The sequence below is a fragment of the Heteronotia binoei genome, chromosome 14 (genome assembly GCF_032191835.1).
Source record: "Heteronotia binoei isolate CCM8104 ecotype False Entrance Well chromosome 14, APGP_CSIRO_Hbin_v1, whole genome shotgun sequence".
Classification (NCBI taxonomy): Eukaryota; Metazoa; Chordata; class Lepidosauria; order Squamata; family Gekkonidae; genus Heteronotia; species Heteronotia binoei.
The window spans coordinates 52,888,108-52,910,187 of NC_083236.1; the positions used below are offsets into that span (position 1 = coordinate 52,888,108).

The window sequence follows — 22,080 nt, forward strand, 5'->3', positions numbered from 1 at the left end:
CAGTATTGGGGCTAACCTAATCGTGACAGATCTTGGAAGCTAAGCAGGGTTGGGCCAGAGTAGTACATGGATGGGAAACCACTCCAGCAAGGAAGTCCAGGGTTGGTACGCAGAGGCAGGCAATGGAAAACCACCAAGGAAGTCTCTCGCCTTGAAAATGCAATGGGGTCGCCGTTAAGTCAGCTGTGATTTGATGGCACTTTCCACTTCTGCTATTTGTAACTTCACTACCCTGATTCCACTGCTCTTCTTTGCAGACTGAGCTGCGCTGGAATCTGCGACCGGAATCTGGAGTCCCCACTAGCCTTGTATCGCTCTCATGCTCCTCTTCTCTGTGGGGCTTCCGTCTGATTTTGCACAAGTTGCCGCGAGGCTGCAACTCGCTCCAACCCTTTCCTGTGGCAAGCAAGATCCTCTGAAAACCGTTTTCTGCTTGAGGAGTGAGTTGCAGCTTCCCGGCAGCTTGTGCAAAATCGGACAGAAGCCCCGTGGAGAAGAGGAGCGCAAGACCGGTACAAGGCTAGTGGGGAACTGGTCTGCTTCTTTCTTTCGTGAGACTTGAACCTATCAGGGATGAGTCAGGGACCCTTTCCCCCTAGATGCAATTGTGTCAGTCCCAGCAGATGAACGGAAGAGGATTCAGGTGGTCATTAGCTATTACGAGCATTTCAGAAGCACAAGTGACTTGCACATCTGAGTCCCTGCTCCTGAATTATTCTACAAAGCAGAGCATCTTAGATCTCAAATGACCTCTTGTACGAGAAACTCACAAAGGGCAAAATCCACAAGTTCCATTTCAGATGATGCCTGGGAAGCTTCTTGAACTTTTGAAGCAACTGAACTAATGAACATCCAAATTGGATCAAAGGGCTAGTCTGGGTCACTGAAAGGCTCGATGATGGATCGTTGTGGCCTGCCCCAGTCAATTCTGTACTGTGTGCTAGACTTTTAGCCAAACTTGGTTTCCACTGAGCTTTTTTCTGAGCTCATTTTGCACCTTTCCCTCTCTTGGTCTTTTTTCTATCAGGGAGGACAGCTTTTCCTTACCATCTGTGCGCTAAAAATGTTTTAATTTATTAGCAGCCTACTTAGGTATAAAACCATCCGGACTGACAGCGCTCATGCAGAGATTCAGTCTGTTGCTGGTTTTGGATATGACCGCCCTATATATGAGACGCTTATTATAATCTGCTTAATTGTATGGGTACCTGCAGCCAGCTGTTTCATGGCATTGTATACTTTTATGGCATTGGCCCTCCTGAATTATTAACCCTGAGTTTGTGCCGACTGTTATTATTCATAACCGGCACAGAGGGAAAAAATAAATGCGCAAGAAAAGAGAACCATGACTGCATAAACAACAGATCCGATGAGTGCAATTAAGCCTAAGGAAAGGTCATGATACATTCCATTTAGAGTTGAGTTAAAAGCGTTCAGCCTCCTGCCCCCAGAAGGAGACTAACAACCATTATCTTTTGGTTTTTGTTAGGTAAAAAAACCCCACGCCTCTATCCAGTCTCCTTTCCTAAATAAATGCACATCACTTTTCTGCTATGGAAAAAGGACTCGCTTGCCTAAGTGTTATGATTTTGGGGGAATACAATTATAACATGGCCATGTATATATTCATGGATCATTGCAGCCTTTGGCTCTTAACAGAGAAGGGGGCTCATAGATCAGTCGGTAGAGAATTCTTTTCTCCATGAATGACAGGCTACGTGACCATGTTATAACTCCATTGGAAGGACTAAAATCTCTAAATGGCAGGCACAGCCAGTGAAGGGGAGTGGGGTGGGGTTTGAAGACGACCTTGCTGGAATCAAGATGGCAGCTGAGTTCCGCTTGAGCTACATTTGTCTTCCTCTCCCTGCAGGTACCTAAAGTCTGGGTGAGGCCAGAAGTGCAAACGGAAGGGCAGCACCCAAAAGTCCCTTGGCTCACAGCTGCATCAGTCAGGACGAGCCCAGGATAAGTTTGTTTGTTCTTTGTGTATTATTTGGAAAATTTGTATATCAGCAGTTTCATATAAACTGATCTTGGTTCTTTTTGGAAGAAAAGTGGCATATAAATAAATACATGCCATCAAGGCTTTTTTTTGTAGCAGGAACTCCTTTGCGTATTAGGCCACGCATCCCTGATGTAGCCAGTCCTCTTGGAGCTTACAGCAGGCCCTGTACTAAGAGCCCTGTAAGCTCTTGGAGGATTGGCTACATTAGGGGTGTGTGGCCGAATATGCAAAGGAGTTCCTGCTACAAAGAAAGCCCTGCATGCCACAAATAAGTGTTAGGATCTCACAAGGAATGGGGCCACACCCAACTCAAATGTCCTCTCTGAAGAGATCATAAATTCTTATGGGCCAAAGAAGTCTAATTTTGGTATCGCTTCTGTTCTCTTTTAACTTAGCTGTTCTCAGCATTCTGAGGGCCACGATCATGCTTAGTCTTCCTAGCAGGGAAGGGAAAGATTTAATTTCTTTGTAACAATTTCTCTGCATATCTATAATATATTGCCTACCACTGAAGACATACAGCTGCAGTGGCAGGCTGTGCATTGCATAGCGTTCATGCCCATGCATTGATTTTATACATGATCTAGAGAGAGAGAGAGAGAGAGAAAAAAAATAGCAATCCTACCAGATCACAGATTTACTTCCCAGAAGAATGGTAATGCATACAATGGCAATTTGCACTAACAAAACAGCAATTCGCACTAATGAAACTGAGAGCCAGTTTGATGTAGTGGTTAAGTGCGTGGATTCTTATCTGGGAGAACCGGGTTTGTTTTCCCACTCCTCCACTTGCACCTGCTGGAATGACCTTGGGTCAGCCATAGCTCTGGCAGAGGTTGTCCTTGAAAGGGTAGCTGCTGTGAGAGTCCTCTCAGCCCCACCCACCTCACAGGGGGTCTGTTGTGGGGGAGGAAGGTAAAGGAGATTGTGAGCCGCTCTGAGACTCTGAGTGGAGGGCGGAATATAAATCCAATGTCTTCTTCTAGTAAGGCAGGCCCCAAAGACAAAGGGGAAGGAAAGGTCCCCTGTGCAAGCACCAGTTATTTCCGACTCTGGGGTGATGCTGCCTTCACAATGTTTTCACGGCAGACCTTTTTACGGAGTGGTTTGCCATTGCCTTCCTCAGTCATCTACACTCCCCCCTCCCCCAGCAAGCTGGGTACTTATTTTACTGACCTCGTAAGGATGGAAGGCTGAGTCAACCTTGAGCCGGCTAAACCAGCTTCCGCTGGAATCAAACTCAGGTTGTGAGCAGAGGGCTCCGACTGCAGTACTGAGCCACGGGTTTATCTGGGGGCAAGTTTAATAAAACAGGGACTACTGGAATGGACCATAGCCGACCACAGCTGAATGGAATTTGGATATCAGTTTTGCACAGTGAAACCTGTTATTCTAGCTGACGCTCCACACTAGGGCGCTGGAGTGGTAAACTGCTCAAAATTCCTGAAAGGGTCCATTAAGTGATTCTCCACACCAAAAGACCTGGCATTGTTTGTTTGTTTCTTTTGCTGTCATGTCACATGTGATTTACAGAGACTCTGCAGGGTTTTCAAGGCAAGAGACATTCACTGGTGTTTTGCCATTACCTGCCACTGCGCTGCAGCCCTGAACTTCCTTGGTGGTCTCCCATCCAAATACTAATTAGAGCTGACCCTGCGTAGCTTCTGAGATCTGACAAAATTGGGCTAGCCTGGATTAGCCAACATAAATAATGCCTAAATTGCTACAAGCAAGAATAAGGAACAGCAAATGGAACAGGTCTGAACATTCATTTTTTAAATCAAAAACGAGAGAGAAAAATCAAAGTGGGTTTCTTGTGTTCAAATTTGAGATACCACCCACTGTACCACGCAGGTTCCACAGATCAGGCTAAACAGTTGCTCAAAGGCTTCCAATTTTCCCTTGAATGTATTAGCGCCACATAGATAGGCCATATCTTTACTTGATCGACATCCCTCATTACAGCTTCATTCTTTCCTAATGGACCTGGTGAATCCAAGCAACTGATATTTCTTCCAATCAGTTCCATGCCTTCCTTGCATAAAAGTATTTATTTTCATCAGGACACTTTTAATCTGCTTTCGTTTACTCGATGCACGCTTAAAATGGTTTGCAATTTCAACAAACTGGAAAACTATCAGACGTCGTAAACACTGTTCCTTAATAACAAATCTATCGGACATCAATGTACTAATCCACAAGGAAGGGAGTGGGCAAAATAAGTGGTCAGAGTTCTTTCCCAGGTCCGTCCATCCTTCCTTCCTTCCAGGAAGCAGCTACTTTACAAGTCCTGGGGCTGGCAGGAAAGGACAGAGCAGATAGTTAAGAGCCCCTTTCCTACTTGGGTGCAGAGAAGAACTGCAGATTTATACCCTGCCCTTCTCTTTGAATCAGAGGCTCAGAGCGGCTTACAATCTCCTTTATCTTCTTCCTCCACAACAGACACCCTGTGAGGTGGGTGGGGCTGAGAAAGCTTTCACAGCAGCTGCCCTTTCAAGGACAACTCCTACAAGAGCTATGGCTGACCCAAGGCCATTCCAGCAGCTGCAAGTGGAGGAGTGGGGAATCAAACCCCATTCTCCCAGATAAGAGTCCATGCACTTAACCACTACACCAAACTGGCTCTAAGGAAGCTTTGTCTCAAGAGCTTATATCCTGAAATTCTTGTTGGTCTCTAAGATGCCACTGCTCTTAGGTCTAGCTGTTTTACTGCAGATTGACACAGGTATCTCCCTGACCAGGGCTGGATTAACAATTAGGCCAAGTAGACACTGGCCTATGGGCCCCCACACCTTTAGGGGCCCCAAGCTGGTTCCCCCCATTTTCCCTGTGCTTGCAGCCTTCCCAGCCTGCACATGCAGCCAGCAACTGAGCTGCTCTTTGCCTGACTTGCCCAGTGCGGCTGCTGCTGGCGTCATCTCCAAGTTTGCCTCTCTCTGCCTCTTCCTCGCAGCTTTGTCAAAGGGGCTTTTGGGAAAGTGACTGTAGCTGCAGTGGGGGCTCCAGGTGGCAGGGTGGGTGCTCCGACTCTGAGTTAATTTGCAAGGGGCCCCCCAAGATTTCGACTGCCTAGGGGCCTCCACAGGGTTTAATCTGGCACTGTGCCCTGAAACTTTCCTGCGATCACAATCCAAGGACCAAACTTTGGGAAACAAACACAGACAGCAAATGAGCAGAAAGCAGTCTTACCGGAACCATTTTTCAAGTATCCATTTGCATCTACTGTTGTATACTTAATGTAAGGTCCGGGTTGATTCACACCAAAGGGCTGGAATGGAAGATAATCAGTTTTACTTTTCGTTCTTCCCTTTCCCCCCTCCTTTTCAAAGCTTAGCAATCAGCACGGGAAGAATAAAAAAACAACAACCATGAAATGATTGCAGACTCCTTTTGTTCCCAGCGCTGGGAAGGCTACAATGATTTATTGTTGATATTCTGATCGTAGAAGACAATTTGTTTTCACGTAGCAAACGATACAAGAGTTGTCTGTTCCACCACCCCCTACACGCCAATAACGATACCGGCTGTCATTCCATTTTTGTATGTACCTATCTGAACACACTGGGACTGGAATTGCTGCTTTTGATGCAAAGAATCCTGGTGCTACCCTAGCTGAGTTTTGAGGTTGATTTGAAACAAGTACAATAGCATTTAGAGTAGCAAATCCAATCTGGTCGGGGGTGGGGGAGAGGGAACGCTGGGGGTTCTCTTTGAGCCGGTGATGCAGAAAACAGTAAATGTTTCAAACGGAGGTGTTTTATTCTCATCAGCTAATACAAATCTAAAAAGATGATGACGGAGTGCAGGCTGATAGTTTGGTAAGAACATGAGATGCCTGCTAAAGGGGCTGAAGAATGGTGAAATTCACAGCGGTTGCCCATCGATTTTATTTATTTATACTTCTGTCCTAAAACAGGACTCAAAGTGGGTTTTATTGCTGGTGCTGCTCTGTTTTAGAAAAGGGGCAGGTGCCAGGAGAGGCAAACAAAGCAGTGCGTCATGTTGCTGCCTCTGCTGCCACCCCCCTTGTGGCCTCCTGACCAGCACTGCTTGGGTACCACTCCCTTCCTATGCTGCTCCTCGCGGTAGCTCCTCCCTCAGCCCCATCATGTTCAGTTCTAGGGCAGAGTCTTAAGATGCAAGATGCAGTCACACCTTCCTGAAACTAAACAGGTCTAGATGGGGTCAGAACCCAGATGGGAGACCTCGTGGATGCCGCCCTGAGGAAAGATCGGCAGGGAAACACATGCAGTTCAAAACTATTAAGCAACAAGCTGCTTCATCTTTCCTGCTAAGTTGTTTGTTTCTGTTCTCTTGTTCCTTCCTACTACTTTCTGGCTTTCCCAGCCTCCACATTGGCCTTCACTCATCTGGCTTCCTTCTTAATTCCACTGACGCTAACCTGCTACGGCCATTTTCTTTAGCAGCCCCCTTTGTCCTTGAACTATCCTCAGCTCAACAAGTCTCCCCTCTATCCATCAACCACCAACCTCTTTGAAAACAATCTCTTTGTTTAGGCCTTCTGCTTGCTGTTCACTACTATCTCATCCCCTTCCTATATGGAACACTTAAGTCATTTCTTAAAACCGTAAGGCTGTGGGCTAGATTGCTGCCATTTTCTTTCTGTAAAGTGCCTAGTCTGGTTAGTGAGTACCAGGGCTTTTTTTGTAGCAGGAACTCCTTTGCATATTAGGCCACACACCCCTGATGTAGCCAATCCTCCTGGAGCTTACAGGGCCTACTATGAGCTCTTGGAGGATTGGCTACATCAGAGAGGTGTAGTCTATTATGCAAAGGAGGTCCTGCTACAAAAAAAGGCCCTGGTAAGTACTATAAGCTCTGACTGTAGAGCTATATAGCTTAATGCCCCAGATCTGCTGGATAGTCAGAATTTCAGGTGGTATTTGATGGCTTGCATGTGGCTGTGTGAATGATACAAGGAGTACTGAATGCTGATCCCAGTCTGAGAAGCCAAATGATCAAATAAAACAGAGAGCCAGCTACATCTTTCAGCCCTCATAAGATCCATCCCTTGCAGGCAATGGCTATTCTGGTTCATTAATAGTATTCATGATGGCAGTCGCTCTCAGTACTAGAAAGAAATTATTCTGAAGTCAAAATCATTACGAACTCCGCTTATGCCTCCAAGGGAGTTTAATACAAAAGTTAGAAGGACAAAGCATACGGAAAACAGAGCATCCTTTAAATCCACCCCTCCCCCCCAAACTGTCAAGACAGTGGGACGGTATCTTTGGGGAGAGAGAATAAAGACTAAGGCAAGCCATTCAAGAAGGCTTGATCCTCAAATGAAGTCCAAAGTAGCTAAGCAAGAGGCAAATATTTCAATGCCAATAGTGCCTTAGGGACCCAAGCTGTCAAGCAAATCAGCTAAAGAACTGCTCTTGCAAATGCAGGCATGACTTTCAAAATTAGTGGGTTTTGCTCAAGGCTTATTGTTTAGAGACTGCATCACAAAAGATAGAAAACTGGTGGGGTGGGGGTGGGGGGGAGAGGACAGCAAATCTTGCCAAGCTACATACATGGACAGTGGAGCTCTCTTCACCCATGTCTGCCCTTCCGTGCTTCCCACTGTCTAGGTCAGGGGTGTCAAGCTCACGAAGCCCGGATCGGACATAAATGAGACCTTGTCGGGCCAGGCCATGTGTATCATAAAATGTAATGCCAAATAGTGGGGATATAAACTTTATAAAGGACACAGAAAAACACAATTTTGCATCTCTCCTGTGTGATTGAGGGAACTCTGGCTCTTCCCCACCCTCCCAAGGGAATGAGGAGGGGGAGGAGCCTCAGTCAGTAGAAGGAAAAAAGGCTTGGCTCAATAGCTCTGCTGTGCGACTGAGAGAGCCTGGCAAAGCAAGCTTTCCCTCCTCCCCTCTCCTCGCCAAGGGAGGAGCCTCAGCAAATGGAGAAAATGGTCTAGGTATTACATTAACCCCAAAGCATTCCACATCTATTGCATTAAAGCTGAATCTCGGTCCTGAAACACCTTCCCCATGTCTAAGTTCTTGAGGTGCCAACTGAGAAGCGCCAGGGCAAATAACCAAGCTGACTGACTGATTTTGAAAATCTATGTTTTCTTTGAATTTTTAAATCTTAAGATTGCTATTGTATAGATGGAACTAGCTCTTACAGCTGCACTATTGCATTTTATTCCCATTGCTTGTTAAAAACTGTTTTACCCTCTTGTTTTCACTGCTCTTTTAATTTTATGCTACTTTCCTTTACCATTTTAACCCTTTATTGCACTAATGCATTTTTGTATGTTGCTCCTTTTTCCTGGTTGTATTAGCGATTAGCTTCACTGATGGCTGCTTTTAATTGTTTCATGAGGTATGTGAGGTTCTGGGGTGTCCATATCCCTGTTCTCAGAAGCTCCCTCAACTGCTATGCTTCTTCCTGCCCTGTTTGGGGCTTGCAGAACCATCAAAAACTGAAGAAGGGAGGGAGGGTTTCTTCCTTCTCCTCCCCTCTGCTGAGTCTCTCCTGCACAACCTGGGGGGAGAGAGCCCAGCTTCCAAGCCCCTTAGGAGGACAATGCACCAGGCAGCACATGCCCTGTCAATTCCCGGATGTCTTACTGGAGCTAGCAGTCCAGAGATTTCGACAGGGATCTTAGGCTGCACTTGCAGTCATGTTTCACCCACTGTCCTGCTGACGGCTCTTGGAAGCAACTACAACCAGGGCCTTCAAGAGCAAAAGCTTTTTTTTTTTTGCAAAAAAGGCTTGCTATTTGCAAGAGCAAAAACTGGTGTTGCTGCTGGTGCAGCCTCACGACAGTCTCCTCTGTTGCGTTTATAGCCAGTTCTGGAGTGACCACCCCAGGCCTCTGGGGATAAACCTGGACAGAACTCAAATGATGGGGTGGGCATGCTCTCAGACAATGTATTTTGCTGTTTGTTAAAAGCTGAGTTGGGCATATTTAATGGAGAAGCCGCTCAGAAAGGACGTTAAATAAACAGTCTCCCCAGGAAGTACTGGGAAAGAGGAGATTCTCCTCTAAGGAGTTTCTCTAAATGTCTTTAGAATTCCTGATGAATATAAATTAGGAAATAAGCAGCCTTGCCATTCACACAGATAACCACAACTTCCTGCACCCAGGAAAGAATTTCTTGGGATGTCACATCAGTGCTTTAGCTGGTGAGCCACTCAGCAAAGCTATCCGTCTTCCCTCCCAGCCATGTTGATAGATAAGCCCAGGCACAATGAGGCTGCTGACACAGACATCCAAACCATTCCAAGAACAAGCAAGCCTACTTACCGTTATCTTACGAGGACAATCGTTGGAACAGAGGCCACTGAGAACTGTGAATAAAAGCGGGGGGGGGGGGGGAGACACATAAGGCCTCTGGTTATTTGAGCCATCAACATCCTTCCACTCAACGCATCTTGCAATCTTGCAATTGTTGCTGCTTCATGCTCATTTGTGGAGGCAACTCAGATCGCATTTCCTTTCTAAAGATTCACAAAAATTTAAATGACTGTTGTCTGCCTCACATTAACATTTTAAAAGACATTATTGATCTGTCCAAATTGCACAGTTTTGCATAATGAAGGCACTAAATTAAGTAATCACTGTTCTATCACACCTATTACTTGATTGGTAGCGGAGTAGCAGAGATAGGCGCGATAACTCACAAATTAAAAATGCATGCTAAAAATAAAACTTGGAACACTTCCCTCTTGAATTAATACTCCATTTATTATTATTCATTATTACTCCGCATACCGTACCCTTCCTCCAGGAAGCTCAGGACTACGTACTTGGGATTCTCTTGTATCATCGTCATAAAAACTGTGACACATGTTTGTTGATGATATTGGATTTATATCCTGCCCTCCACTCCGAATCTCAGAGCAGCTCACAATCTCCTTTATCTTCCTTCCCCACAACACCCACCTTGTGAGGTGGGTGGGGCTGAGAGAGTTCTCATAGAAGCTGCCCTTTCAAGGACAACCTTCTGCCAGAGTTATGGCTGACCCAAGACCATTCCAGCAGGTGCAAGTGGAGGAGTGGGGAATCAAACCAGGTTCTCCCAGATAAGAGTCCAAATACTTAACCACTACACCAAACTGGCTCTTTCAACCACCCTTTCAAGGACAACCTTCTGCCAGAGCTATGGCTGACCCAAGGCCATTCCAGCAGCTGCAGGTGGAGGAGTAGGGAATCAAACCCGGTTCTCCCAGATAAGAGTCTACACACTTCACCACCACACCAAACTGTTTGAGAGACGGGGCTGGCAGGAGCTCCAGCATCAAGTGGAGATCTGAAATTGAGTTTCCTTGATTCAGTGTTTTATTGGTGGTGGAAAGCACTGAAAAAGCTGTAGGGTTTTCAAGGTAAGAGACAAACAGGTTTGCCATTGGCTGCCCCTGTGCAGCATCCCTGAACTTCCTTAGTGGTCTCCCATCCAAGTATTAACCAGTATATTAATCTTTGCTTCCAAGATCGAAGCAGGCTGGGCCATTCAGGTCAGGGTAACGGTTACCTTCTTGAACTTCCTGCAATACAACTTGTATTGTTGTTGTTAAAACTCTGGCTCATGGAGGCAAGCCACTGTTATTACACTGGATCGTGAATGATGATTTGTTCACTTCCCTCTAAGCAAAGATTCCAAATTCTGCCTTAATCCTGGTTTGATGGAAAGACCTATCTAACCGAGATTAAGACACGGCTGCTGTTTGCTGCAGAAAGAGAATTATTTATGTGCTTGTGTATGAAGAAAGGATGAAGAAGCCCTGGCTTCATTCATTTCTCTACTATGCCTGCATCCGCGTTGTCATTCTGTGAAAACCCTCATAAAACAGCTATATATATGTGCTATATAAAGGAGGAAATTAATAGAACCAGGGCTTTTTTTTTGGTAGAAAAAGCCCAGCGGGAACTCATTTGCATATTAGGCCACACCGTCTGGCCTGGGAGCATGTGGCTGCCACTTGGCGGGTTGGGCCAGCCGGAGCCCCAGCCAGCATGGGTGGAGCTCTGCTCCTGTGGACTCCCGCAGAAAAAAAATAAATCCCTGGATGGAATTGTATTTAAGGACCCGTCTATGTATATAGGAAGCAAAGCACAACAGGCCAAATGGACAAATTCTTGGAAGATCTGGGTTCAAATCTTATGTCAACCACAGACTATGACATGGACTCCAACATTTGTGTCACAAAGTGTTAGCTTTATAAAACTACATTACTATCTCCCTCAGTTTGAATGCACCCAACCTTTATACTGCAGCAGGACACTCTCACCTGACCATTTCTAAACAAAACTGTTTTTAAAAAATCAATAATGGCTGGGTGAGGAAGACTGGAGAGGTAACGAATGCCTGAACAAACAGCTTACTGGCCATGGAAAATGCAGGAAAGTCTCTTTGTCAGCAGGCTACAAATTAATGTCTCGTTCACTTCTTTTCCTCTCCCTTGCCCCTTAGCACTCTGACAACATCTGTTCCTGAAAGCACTTCATCCTTTGTGCCAAGACTTAAAACTGGTTCAACCATGTAATGTGCTGTGATTAAGCAGCCGATTCCTTAATAATGCCGTGCCAAAGTTGGGCATCTTTGAAAAAAGTTTTGCCCTCCCTCAGGACTGAATCTTTCTGAAGGAATTGGCGGGTTTACAGTTTTAGATGCAAGAAGCACGAGTGCAGCTTTCGAGGGAGAGAATGAAAAGCAAAAATAGAAAAGGATTTCAGTGAATACATATGCCATTGTGCAGGATTTCTTTTACTTTAACGTTGTATAGCCACTTAAATATGGTATTTAGGTCATAGCCATTACCTAGTAGGTATCTAAAAGAAAGAAAGTGTATTTAAATTAACCATTTTATTGCATTCTCTGCTAAATTCTACCCTCTTGCACACATCACGCTATGCATATTCCTACAGTGAACTTACTTGCTCCAGTCAACTGATGCAAAGTAATACAATGGTAAAAAAGACGGGCTCAGTATATGAGTCAAGGAGCTATGGCACTGTTCATGCTAAGACAGCAGAAGAAAACTGCAGATTTATACCCCGCCCTTTTCTCTGAATCAGAGACTCAGAGCGGCTTACAATCTCCTATGTCTTCTCCCCCCACAATAGACACCATTCTTGTCTTTGCATGTCAGTACTTGGAGAAAGGCATTTAAAGGGATGAACTCGTTTGCTTTGGCTTTCACTCGCAGCGTGGCCTGCAAAAGGCATTTCAAGGGAATGTGGTCCCTTTAAACGTCTTCCCTCTTCCATTGGAAATAATGGAGGATGGGGCATCTTCTTTTGGGGCTCATATCTTTTGAAATGTGGGTGGGGTTTTTTTTAGGAGAGGCACCAGCAGCTATGCTGCAGATTTGGTGTCTCTGCCTCAAAAAAACAGCCCTCAGAGCTCCAGGTATCCTCAGATTGATTCTCCATTATAACCTATGGTGGACCATCTAATGGTCGCCATAAGTTATAACACAGCTGAAAAAAATTCAGCTTATTTCTGCATATTTACTGAATCTGAATACCATACCAGTGTTGTGAATCAGAAATATTGGGAAATACCAGTATTTTTCGGGTTCAATACACCCAAACCCCAAAAATCCTTTCCCCCCTCACCCCTGGTTGCGATAACTGATGTGAGAACAGCGACAGCGGAAGCACTAAGAAGCATCCCACATTTCCATATGTGAAATGTCGGAAGCCATGCTTCTGAAATGGGCTATTTGTTCAATGCACAATTTGCTTAGTTGCTTGAAATACTTTATTTCAGTTTAACCTTTCAGTAGTCTTCATGCACTATGAATTCTGTCATCAGAGGCTGAGGATCAATAGTCCTCATCGGAGCGCCTGGTGATCCAGAGGATGCTGGTTCTTTTATTGAACCAACTGTGCACCGGCAGCGCCACAGTCTGCATACTCAGAAGCGGCAAGAGGTAGATCGTATTGAAGTTAATTCTCCATAGCCCTGATTAAAAGCAGCCCTCCTCCTGGGCTTTGGATAAAAGCTGCTGGAAACAGTGTTTCACTTTGGGTTACCTTGCATATTTTCCTCTACAAGCGAAAAGTTTCCAGGTCTTACATCCTTTCCAATATAAAGCTATATATGCTAAACATAGCAATACTTTTCTTCTTGCAAATGGTTATATGCTTCTCAACAAAAAATAAGAAAACAAAAGATTAGCTCAGACAACATTAGTTGTGATAAGCAATAAAGGGATGTTTGCTCCTGAAATATGCCATAATTTGTGTGTGTGTTGTCTGAATCACACAACCTATATAGTTGTTTTTTTGTCCCACTTCAAATCAGGATTAAACTGTGGTTTTGAACTTTTAATTAGGAGGGGAGAGAGAAACCCGAGTTTGTGATTCAGACAAAATGACACTTTGTTTTGTAATTGTTGCAGAAGAAGAAGTGTTCAATTTTTAAGCCTTGCATGGAAGGAAGGAAGGCAGGGAAGGAACACAGGGTTCATACAAGCCTGAAGATTATTTTGTTGCGTTGTCTGAATCATACAATCTACATATAGTTTGGGTTTCTTCCCATCCAATCCAGGATTGACTTGTGGTTTGTAATTTTAATTAGGTAAGAAGAGAGCAAACTGTAGTTGGTGATTCACACAAAATGAAACTTTTTAGTTTGTTGCGAAGAAGGATGGGGGTGGCGGAGCAGAATATTCATGCTCATTCCCGATCCACAATTTGTCTTTGCATGTCACTCCCACAGATCTGTTTGGAGGTCTGACTGCATGGATAGAATACCTGGAACACAGGTATAACGAAGATTCTGAGTCTGTGAGAAGCCATGGGGGTTTGACACTCCCGGCTCATTCTCAGAGTGAATTTCCTCCTGCCCCAACCACAGTGACAGCTCAACAGGGTTCCCATACTGGGATTAAAACCAAGAAGATTAAGCCAGAGGTTTAATGAAAAAGATGGGACTGAGCTGGGAACTGAAGAAAGAAACAGACAGAACAAGGTAGCTTTTGAACCAAGAGGAATTCCAAGCTAGACTTCCACAAAGACAATAATACATAAATCTATAAACTGACAAGGAGAATAAAGACATACCTGGGATTATGTCATTGATCATGTCGGTTTGGATCCAGCCAGCCTTCTCAATCAATCTCACTCTACACCCCTCCAGCCCCCTCCCATGTAGCTTTTGTACACGCAAGTCTCCTGATTCTCTAGCACAGCCTTTTTTTGATGCCACCTTCCTTTTACACCAGCAACAAACTGGAGTCATGGCTCAGTGGCAGAGCATCTGCTGGGATGCAGAACGTCCCAGGTTCAATCCCCGGTGTCTCCGGTTAATAAGAAAAGGGAGCAAGTGAACCTAGAAAGCTGCTGCCAGTCTGAGTGGATAATACTGACCTTAATAGACAAATGGCCTGATTCAGTCTAAGGCAGTTTTATGTGTTCATGTTGCTGGATCCAACCCATTTTCCATAAAGGCCGCCCAAATATGCCTTTACTGACTTCTCCTTTTTTTACTACAATGCTTTCAGTAGCTGTAGACATACAAGTAGAACAAGGGATTTTTTTTCTCCCCAGCAAACATGTAAAAATATCTTCAAAGCAGTCCACTTACCAATGACTTTAACAAAGTAGGCATCTGCTTCAAAATTATTTTTTAATGCGTGGATGGCAAGGTTTTTCTTAGAGCTGTTGCTGAGAACAATTATATCCAAGATGCCCTAAAGAAAGAGGGCAAAAAGGGATCAACCAAAACCGCATTTAAGTACAATCGTTTTTTAAAAAGCAGGCAAAAAAAAATTAAAGAAGCAAAATACCTAACCAGCAAAAATCATAAGAGCAGATATGCTTTAGCTCAAATTAGAATTTAAATTGTAAAAGAAAAAGCTGTCTGTCTGAAGACACATGGATATGACTTGGCCTGTGAATTTTCTCTCCCACTTGCCCCTGCCCTGATTTACAATAAGGTTGCAGTGAAGATTTTGGCAACCATTTTCATTTAAGCAACCAGTCTGGTGTTGTGGTTGTTGCGGACTCTACTCTGGGAGAGCCGGATTTGATTCCCCACTCCTCCACCTGCACCTGCAGGTATGTCCTTGGATCAGTCATAACTCTCTCAGAGCTGTTCCTCTCAAGACCAGTTCTTTGAGAGCTCTCTCAGCCCCACCTACCTCACAGGGTGTCTGTTGTGGGGAGAGGAAGGGAAGGAGATTGTAAGCAGCTCTGAGACTCTGAGTGAAGGGAATATAAATCCAATCTCTTCTTCTTTGCAAATAGAAGGCAATAGTTTTAACAAGTTGTAAGAAAGAGAAACCCAGACCTGGCTGGCACAGGCTAGCCTGATCCTCCTCAGAGCTCGGAAGCTAACTAGGTTGGTACTTGGTTGGAAGGCCACCAAAGGAGTCCAGGGTTGCTATGCAGAGGCAGGCAATGACAAACCACCTCTGAATGTCTCTTCCTCGAGAACCCTGAGGGGCTGCAGTAAGTCTGCTGTGACTTGACGGTGCTTTCCACCGCCAAGAAAGAAATTTCTCATTTTAATATTTCTTTTTTCCTTTCTATGTTATCCTCTGGCACTGCACATGCGCTCCGCTACTGTAACGGTCTTGCTGCCAGGTGGCATCAGATTTATTATGGAGTGGGTCGTGTTCTGCTGCAGTACACATTTTGAGTCACCCGATCATGTTTTGAAAATACAGTGTCAGGAACACACATGTCAGCCACCCTTGTTTGAATGATTTAGTTCGATTACATGCACTGAGGAGAAAACGTTCACACGCAGCCAGAATGTTTTCCTTCTGGGAAAAGGGAAGGAAAGCAATCCTTGTGGAAATCTGAGAAATTTCAATTGTGATTTCTGCAAATTCACTGTCGGTTTGCGAAAGCTGATTAGGGGAAGCTGAACGGTCTCAGGAAGGAGCGGGGGGGGGGGGGTGGAAATAAATTGAAAGGAGGTCTGCTTCACTTCTGTAACTGTATGACAGTGACACATACATAACAGACATACATCACAAGTCAGAGAAAGAACAAACGTGAAGCTGCCTTCTGCTGAATCAGACCCTTGATTCATCAAAGTCAATATTGTCTAACCCTCGTAGTGGGTCTCCAGGGTTTTTTACGCAAAGGTCTTTTCACATCACCAAATGCCAGACCCCTTAACTGGAGATTCCAGGAATCGAACCTGGGACCTCGGGATGCAACGCAGTACTAAGATAAGTGGTGGCTTCTGGAGAATTCACTCCAGAGGTCCAAAGGTCTGCGTCTTATATTAGTTTTATAACATTTAGCAGTTGTGATGAAGAAGAAGAAGAAGATGATGATGATATTGGATTTATATCCCACCCTCCACTCCGAAGAGTCTCAGAGCGGCTCACAATCTCCTTTACCTTCCTCCCCCCACAACAGACACCCTGTGAGGTGGGTCGGGCTGGAGAGGGCTCTCACAGCAGCTGCCCTTTTAAGGACAACCTCTGCCAGAGCTATGGCTGACCCAAGGCCATTCCAGCAGGTGCAAGTGGAGGAGTGGGGAATCAAACCCGGTTCTCCCAGATAAGAGTCTGCACACTTAACCACTACACCAAACTGATGATTCCCTCCAATGAATCCTGGGTATTACACTTTAATGAGAATACTGAGAATTCTATTGTAAAAATTGCTTCCCATCCCCTTTCTCACTATGTCAAAGAATGACAATTTTAGATGCCCTTAGATGACATAAACTAGTTTAAGCCTTAGCAGCCCCGTGGCGCAGAGTGGTAAAGCTGCAGTCCTGCAGTCCTAAGCTCTGCTCACGACCTGAGTTCGATCCCAGCCAAAGCTGGATTTAGGTAGCCGACTCAAGGTTGACTCAGCCTTCCGAGGCTGGTAAAATGAGCCCCCAGCTTGCTGGACGGAAAGTGTAGCTGACTGGGGAAGGCAATGGCAAACCACCCCGTAAAAAAGTTTGCCGTGAAAACGTCGTGAAGTGATGTCACCCCAGAGTCGGAAACGACTGGTGCTGGCACGGGGGACTACCTTTACCTTTAGTTTAAGCCTGCCATAACACGTTTGCTCCAGCAGTAATGTTCCTATTGACAGCACACTAGTTCTAAAGGCACTACAGTTCCAGATCTGAACATCCCCTCCCCCCATCATGAATTAAATGGTGTCAAAAAGGACCTGTGACCACATGGCAGCTTTTCACATGTGCTCCTTTTCAACTTTGCATGGATGGAGGCTGCAGGTATCTGTTTTAAGCACAAAGTGATGTATTCTGGGGCAACGCCGTTCCATCCATCACCACGTTTAACAGGAAACATGTCAGTTTTATGACTTCTCCACAACAGGAACACTGCTGTGCTAAGCAGATATCAGGCTTCCATTAAACAATCCTTCAAACGTGTCAGACTTCACCTCCAGATATTAGGGAGCATGAAAAACATTTTGAATGACTTATCTGGCAGAAAACACAGCCCCCCGTCAAAAAAAAATCCCTGGAGATGTACTTTTCACCCTTGGAACTTCCAAGTAAATCTAGCACCACAGATTTGGGGTGGGGTGGGGTGGGAATCAAAAATTACATCTGATTAAGAGTCTGGGGCTAGCTTCATGATTTGGTGTGAACAAACAGAGATGGTTAAAGGTTCAAGGAGGTAGAAGTGAGCTTGAGGTCAAGGGAAATTTGTAATTGGAAGTTGGGAGCTCAGGCACTGTGCGGAAATGAATTTGTGTGAACATTTGGCAGCCAGTGGACACCGGAGTACCCTCGAATCTTGTGATTTACATTGGTTTTAGTCAGAACAGACTTTCCAGAATTGTGTGGTGGGATTAAAGCTTCTGAGCAACTCAGCTGTGATGTTTCTGGGATCATAACAACATGGCAACTGTCCAGTTTTCTTATAGTCTTTTCTTAACAATTCACTGGCAGCATGCACAGTGCTGGGGATAGAGGGATGAAGTTGGACCTAGGAAATGAGATGAACCCTGAGTCCTCTGAGTCCAACATCCTGTTTTCAAAAGGGCATTGTTAGTTAAACGCACGAGGGCAACAGTCCTTCTCTGTTTTGCCCCAATGCCTACAATTCAATAGCAGATACCTCTGAACGTGAAAATTCCATTTAGTGGAGTGGCCCTCAACCTTTTTGGCACGAGGGACCGGTTTTGTGGAAGACAATTTTTCCATGGACTGATGGGGGTGCTGGAGGTTTTGCTGCCCAAGGATGCCCCCACGGCCATACCCCATCCCTGCTCCCCCATGGGGGTCTTTAAATGAGAGGTAGGTGAAGGTCACTGCTGTGCTGCCCCTTCCGCCCACCCGGAACCCAGGCAAATTAATGAGGTGGTGCTTCGGAGTGAGACTGCGTTGCCTCTTTCATCTCCCTGGGACCCGGGTGGGCGGAAGGGGTGGTGTGGTGCCTTTGCCTCACTCCATGGCCCGGTTGCTAACAGGCCACGGACCAGTACTGTCCGCAGCCCAGGGGTTGGGGACTCCTGATATAGCGAGCCTAGTAGCATTTCAAGGACCAATCCAACAAGGTTTTGGTCTTTAAAGCCCTTTGGGACTTGAAGCCTACATCTCTCCCAAAGTGTCTCTCCCCACATGTGCCCTTTCATCAACTAAGATCAATTGTCCTGCCTTGAGCACCATCTTTCTGGGAGTTTAGATTCATCGAAGCAAGAATCAGGGGCTCACTCAAAGGTTTTTCCCAAATTAACAGGGCTGTATCAAAGTGGTAAGACTCCAAAGATTACCCACTGTAGCGCCTCATTAGATCCAGAGCTGTGGTAGATTCAGGTGGGCAACCATGTTGGTCTGAAGCAACAGAAGATGTTTGAGTTCAGTGGCACCTTTAAGACCAATGAAGTTTAATTCTGGGTATAAACACACAAAAGCTTATACCCCAAATTAAACTTTGTTGGTCTGGACTCAAACTCTGATTTAAGACAGGGTAATTATGGATGATTTCACACACTGCGCAGGACAAATCAGGGCTTGCCACTAAGCGTAACCTTGATAAGAAACCGTAACTAATAAAGGCTTCTGATGAAAATATCTATACCAGGAGTCCCCGATGTTTTAGTGCATACGGACACTTTTGGAATTCTGACCCAGGGTGTTGGGTGCAACCACAAACTGACTTCCATAGGAGAAATGGCCAACCACAAAATGTCAGAAAGTGAAGTTATAAATAACTCTAATACTAATTCTTCAACATTTCAGGCAGAAGTTCTGCTAAACAAGATGCCTCTTAAAATGAATATACCAATTAAAATATTTTCTTTCATACACACAACTTATCTTCAGTCACATAGTGAAGACCCATATGCTGTAGTGGCAGTTATAGCTGAAGCAATGCCGCCACCCCCCCCCCCAATCCATGCCACCAATGAAACCTCCAGTGGCCAGTTAGAAGCCCTCCTGAGTGAAAGTCTCAAATGGCCCTGCCCACTTTTGGAAAACACTTGGTGGGTACCAGGAAAAGCATCAGTGGACAACATGGTGCCCATAGGTACCACGCTGTGAACCCCTAATCTATATATTACATGTTATATTCACATATATATTATGATTTATTTATGTTAAGTTGGTGGTCTCTAGCCTGAGCGAGATCTGTCTGTCCTCAATTAGGGCCAGGGCCTTTTTGGCCCCGGCCCCTGCCTGGTAGAGGCTTGCCAGGCAGAGATGTTCCACCAGGCATTCGGTTGCGGACAGTGACGGTCTGGTACTCTAACATCCCTATCTTCCTCCCCTCACCTCTCCACATCCCCTCCACTCCAGGGGTCTGGTGGGTACTGAAATTATTTTCACCATCAGATGGTGCATTGTTTTACTATTAATGTCTAAGCACTTTTAATGCTGTTTTTACTTCTATTATTTATTATATCTGCCTCTGATGTAAGCCGCCCTGAGCCTCGCTGGCAGGGAAGAATGGCCTAATGAATTGTATTTAATAAATAAAGTCACTTTGAATGTAAGTGCAATGGAACAGTACTGTAGAAAGACATGTACAGTTTCCCCGGCCAGCAGTTTACAAAATAGGTATGGCTAAAGTGCTGGACTGGGAAACCCAGGTTTGGATCTGCACTCCATCACAGAACTTGGGCTGATCATTGTGTCTCAGCCAATCTCACACAGGGATTGTTGTAGTGATGAAGGTAACATGGAGGAGATGCTCTGGAACCCCACTGGGGAGAATTTCTGGGGGGATGTAAATAACCCCCAAAATTTCTTAGCAGTTTCAAAAGGCAAGGCAAGTGGGGGGGGGGAGAGAGAAAGAAAGCAGGCGTGGTTGCTTCTCTCATTTTAAAACAAGAACTCGAGCAGGCTTGCTGAATTTAATTTTTAGCATTGAGAATGTGTAACTATCCCTTAGGGCAATTCTACTCACTAGGGCTAAATCCTCTCTTTCATTAGCATAGATTTATTCTATTAGTCTTTACTGCAAATGAAGAGTGGCTGCTCACTGGGGAAGAGGCTCTGGATCCGCAACAGAGCACACACTTTACACAGAGAAACTTCAGTTCCTGGCACGCCCAGCTAAAAAGTCTCAGGCAGAAGGTATAGAGCAAGGGGGAGGGGGTGGCCAAACTTGCTTTGTGTTAAGAGCCAGACAGAATAAATGTCAGATGTTTGAGAGCTGCAAGACATGAACATCAGATGTTTGAAGGAGGGAGGGAGGCGGGCCAATAGATTTTCTTTAATTTATTTATTTTATTGGATCCATATCCTGCCCTCCCCACCGAAGCAGGCTCCCCTCCGAAGCAGATGGGAAGGAAAAGGTAGAAAGAAAGCAACTTTAATTTTAAATGCATTTTCCAAGCCACCGGCTGGCTTGGTTTGGAGAAGCGATTTAAAGAGACAAATGCCTTCTCCAAGCTGGCCAGTGTGGTGGTGGGACTCTGAGAGCCACACGATATGCATGAAAGAGCCACATGTAGCTCCCAAGCTGCAGTTTGGCCACCCCTGTTTTAGAGGAAGTCCTTTCCCTCTGAAACACTCTGAAGAGGCACTGCCGCTCAGAGTGGACCGTGCTGTGCTAAGGCTCTAGCATCATATAAGGCAGCTCCATCAATCAACAGCTTTCCCTCTAGCTTGAAAATGACGCCCCCCCCCCCCCCCCCGCTGCATCAAATAATTTGTTTTCATTACGTGCTGTGGATCGTCTTGTCAAAATACTATGAAGTGCAAGTTTGGAAGGAAGCCTCAAACAAGAACGGACAGTTGGCAGTTAAGGCAGCGGGAAACCACTGAAGAGAGCTGAACTCACATCTTCATAAATGTCGAAGAAGGTTGCCACCACTGCGCCTTCGATTTGATTCAGATCTGAGACATCCCAGTGGACCTTAAACATACGGCGTACGCTCTTGCAGCTTGCGTTATTGCACGGGACGTTCTCTAGTAAGAAAGCCTGCTGGTTGCTGCAAAAGAAAGAGAAAAAACATGCAATACAGTTTTGGTTTTCTTTTCCACCCCTTCCTCTCTGCTGTGAGCTCTTTATTTGGTTGGGTATCAATGGAAGGGATTCTATTCAAACTCCATTAGTGGGCTGGTTAATATTTATTGCCTCCCTGTGAGCCTGGAATGGGCAAAACACGCATCGGTTTGCAGAAGGTGGGGAGGGGCAAGTGTCTCCTTTCTTTTAAATTCACTAAGGAATCTAAAATAAAATTCAACAAGCGTTCTCTAAAAAAACCTAGGATAGGTCTTCTGGCACTTATTTTACATTATTTTTATTTATTTTATTTTTGTAAGCTTATATTCCGCCCTTTCCCATCAACGGGCTCAGGGCGGATCACAACAGAGATTAGTTAAAACAAGTTAAAACAAGAGCCACATGTAGTTAAAACCTACAAGTTAAAACAAGAAACAGTACAATAAAACCAATAAAACCAACAAACAATAAATTACTCCTTAGGCGGCAAGGACACACTCTACAGATCAGCAGCCATCGGGATGCTTATTTAACAAAGCTGTTTCAGGGATTGTAGCCTTCAAAACATTTCTCTTCTTTTGCTGATGTCACTCAGTAAAGCTCAGAGTACTGTGCGGCCAGGATAAAACGAACTACATGAGCTCTCATGTGCCCTAGGGGACTAAGCACATCCAGTTCCTGAACATGCCCACATACTTGATGCACAG

General features: G+C 45.1%; 1 protein-coding gene across 1 annotated transcript in view; it reads right to left on the reverse strand.

Annotated features, from left to right (window-relative positions):
* The window catches only part of ITFG1 (integrin alpha FG-GAP repeat containing 1), a 185,855-nt gene that overhangs the window by 37,121 nt on the left and 126,654 nt on the right, over positions 1-22,080 (reverse strand). The window contains exons 11-14 of the mRNA XM_060253919.1: positions 21,209-21,359; positions 14,578-14,683; positions 9,288-9,331; positions 5,198-5,276 (exon numbers count right to left, since the gene is read on the reverse strand). Coding sequence (XP_060109902.1) covers positions 5,198-5,276; positions 9,288-9,331; positions 14,578-14,683; positions 21,209-21,359 — 380 coding nt within the window. The remainder of the gene's footprint in view (positions 1-5,197; positions 5,277-9,287; positions 9,332-14,577; positions 14,684-21,208; positions 21,360-22,080) is intronic.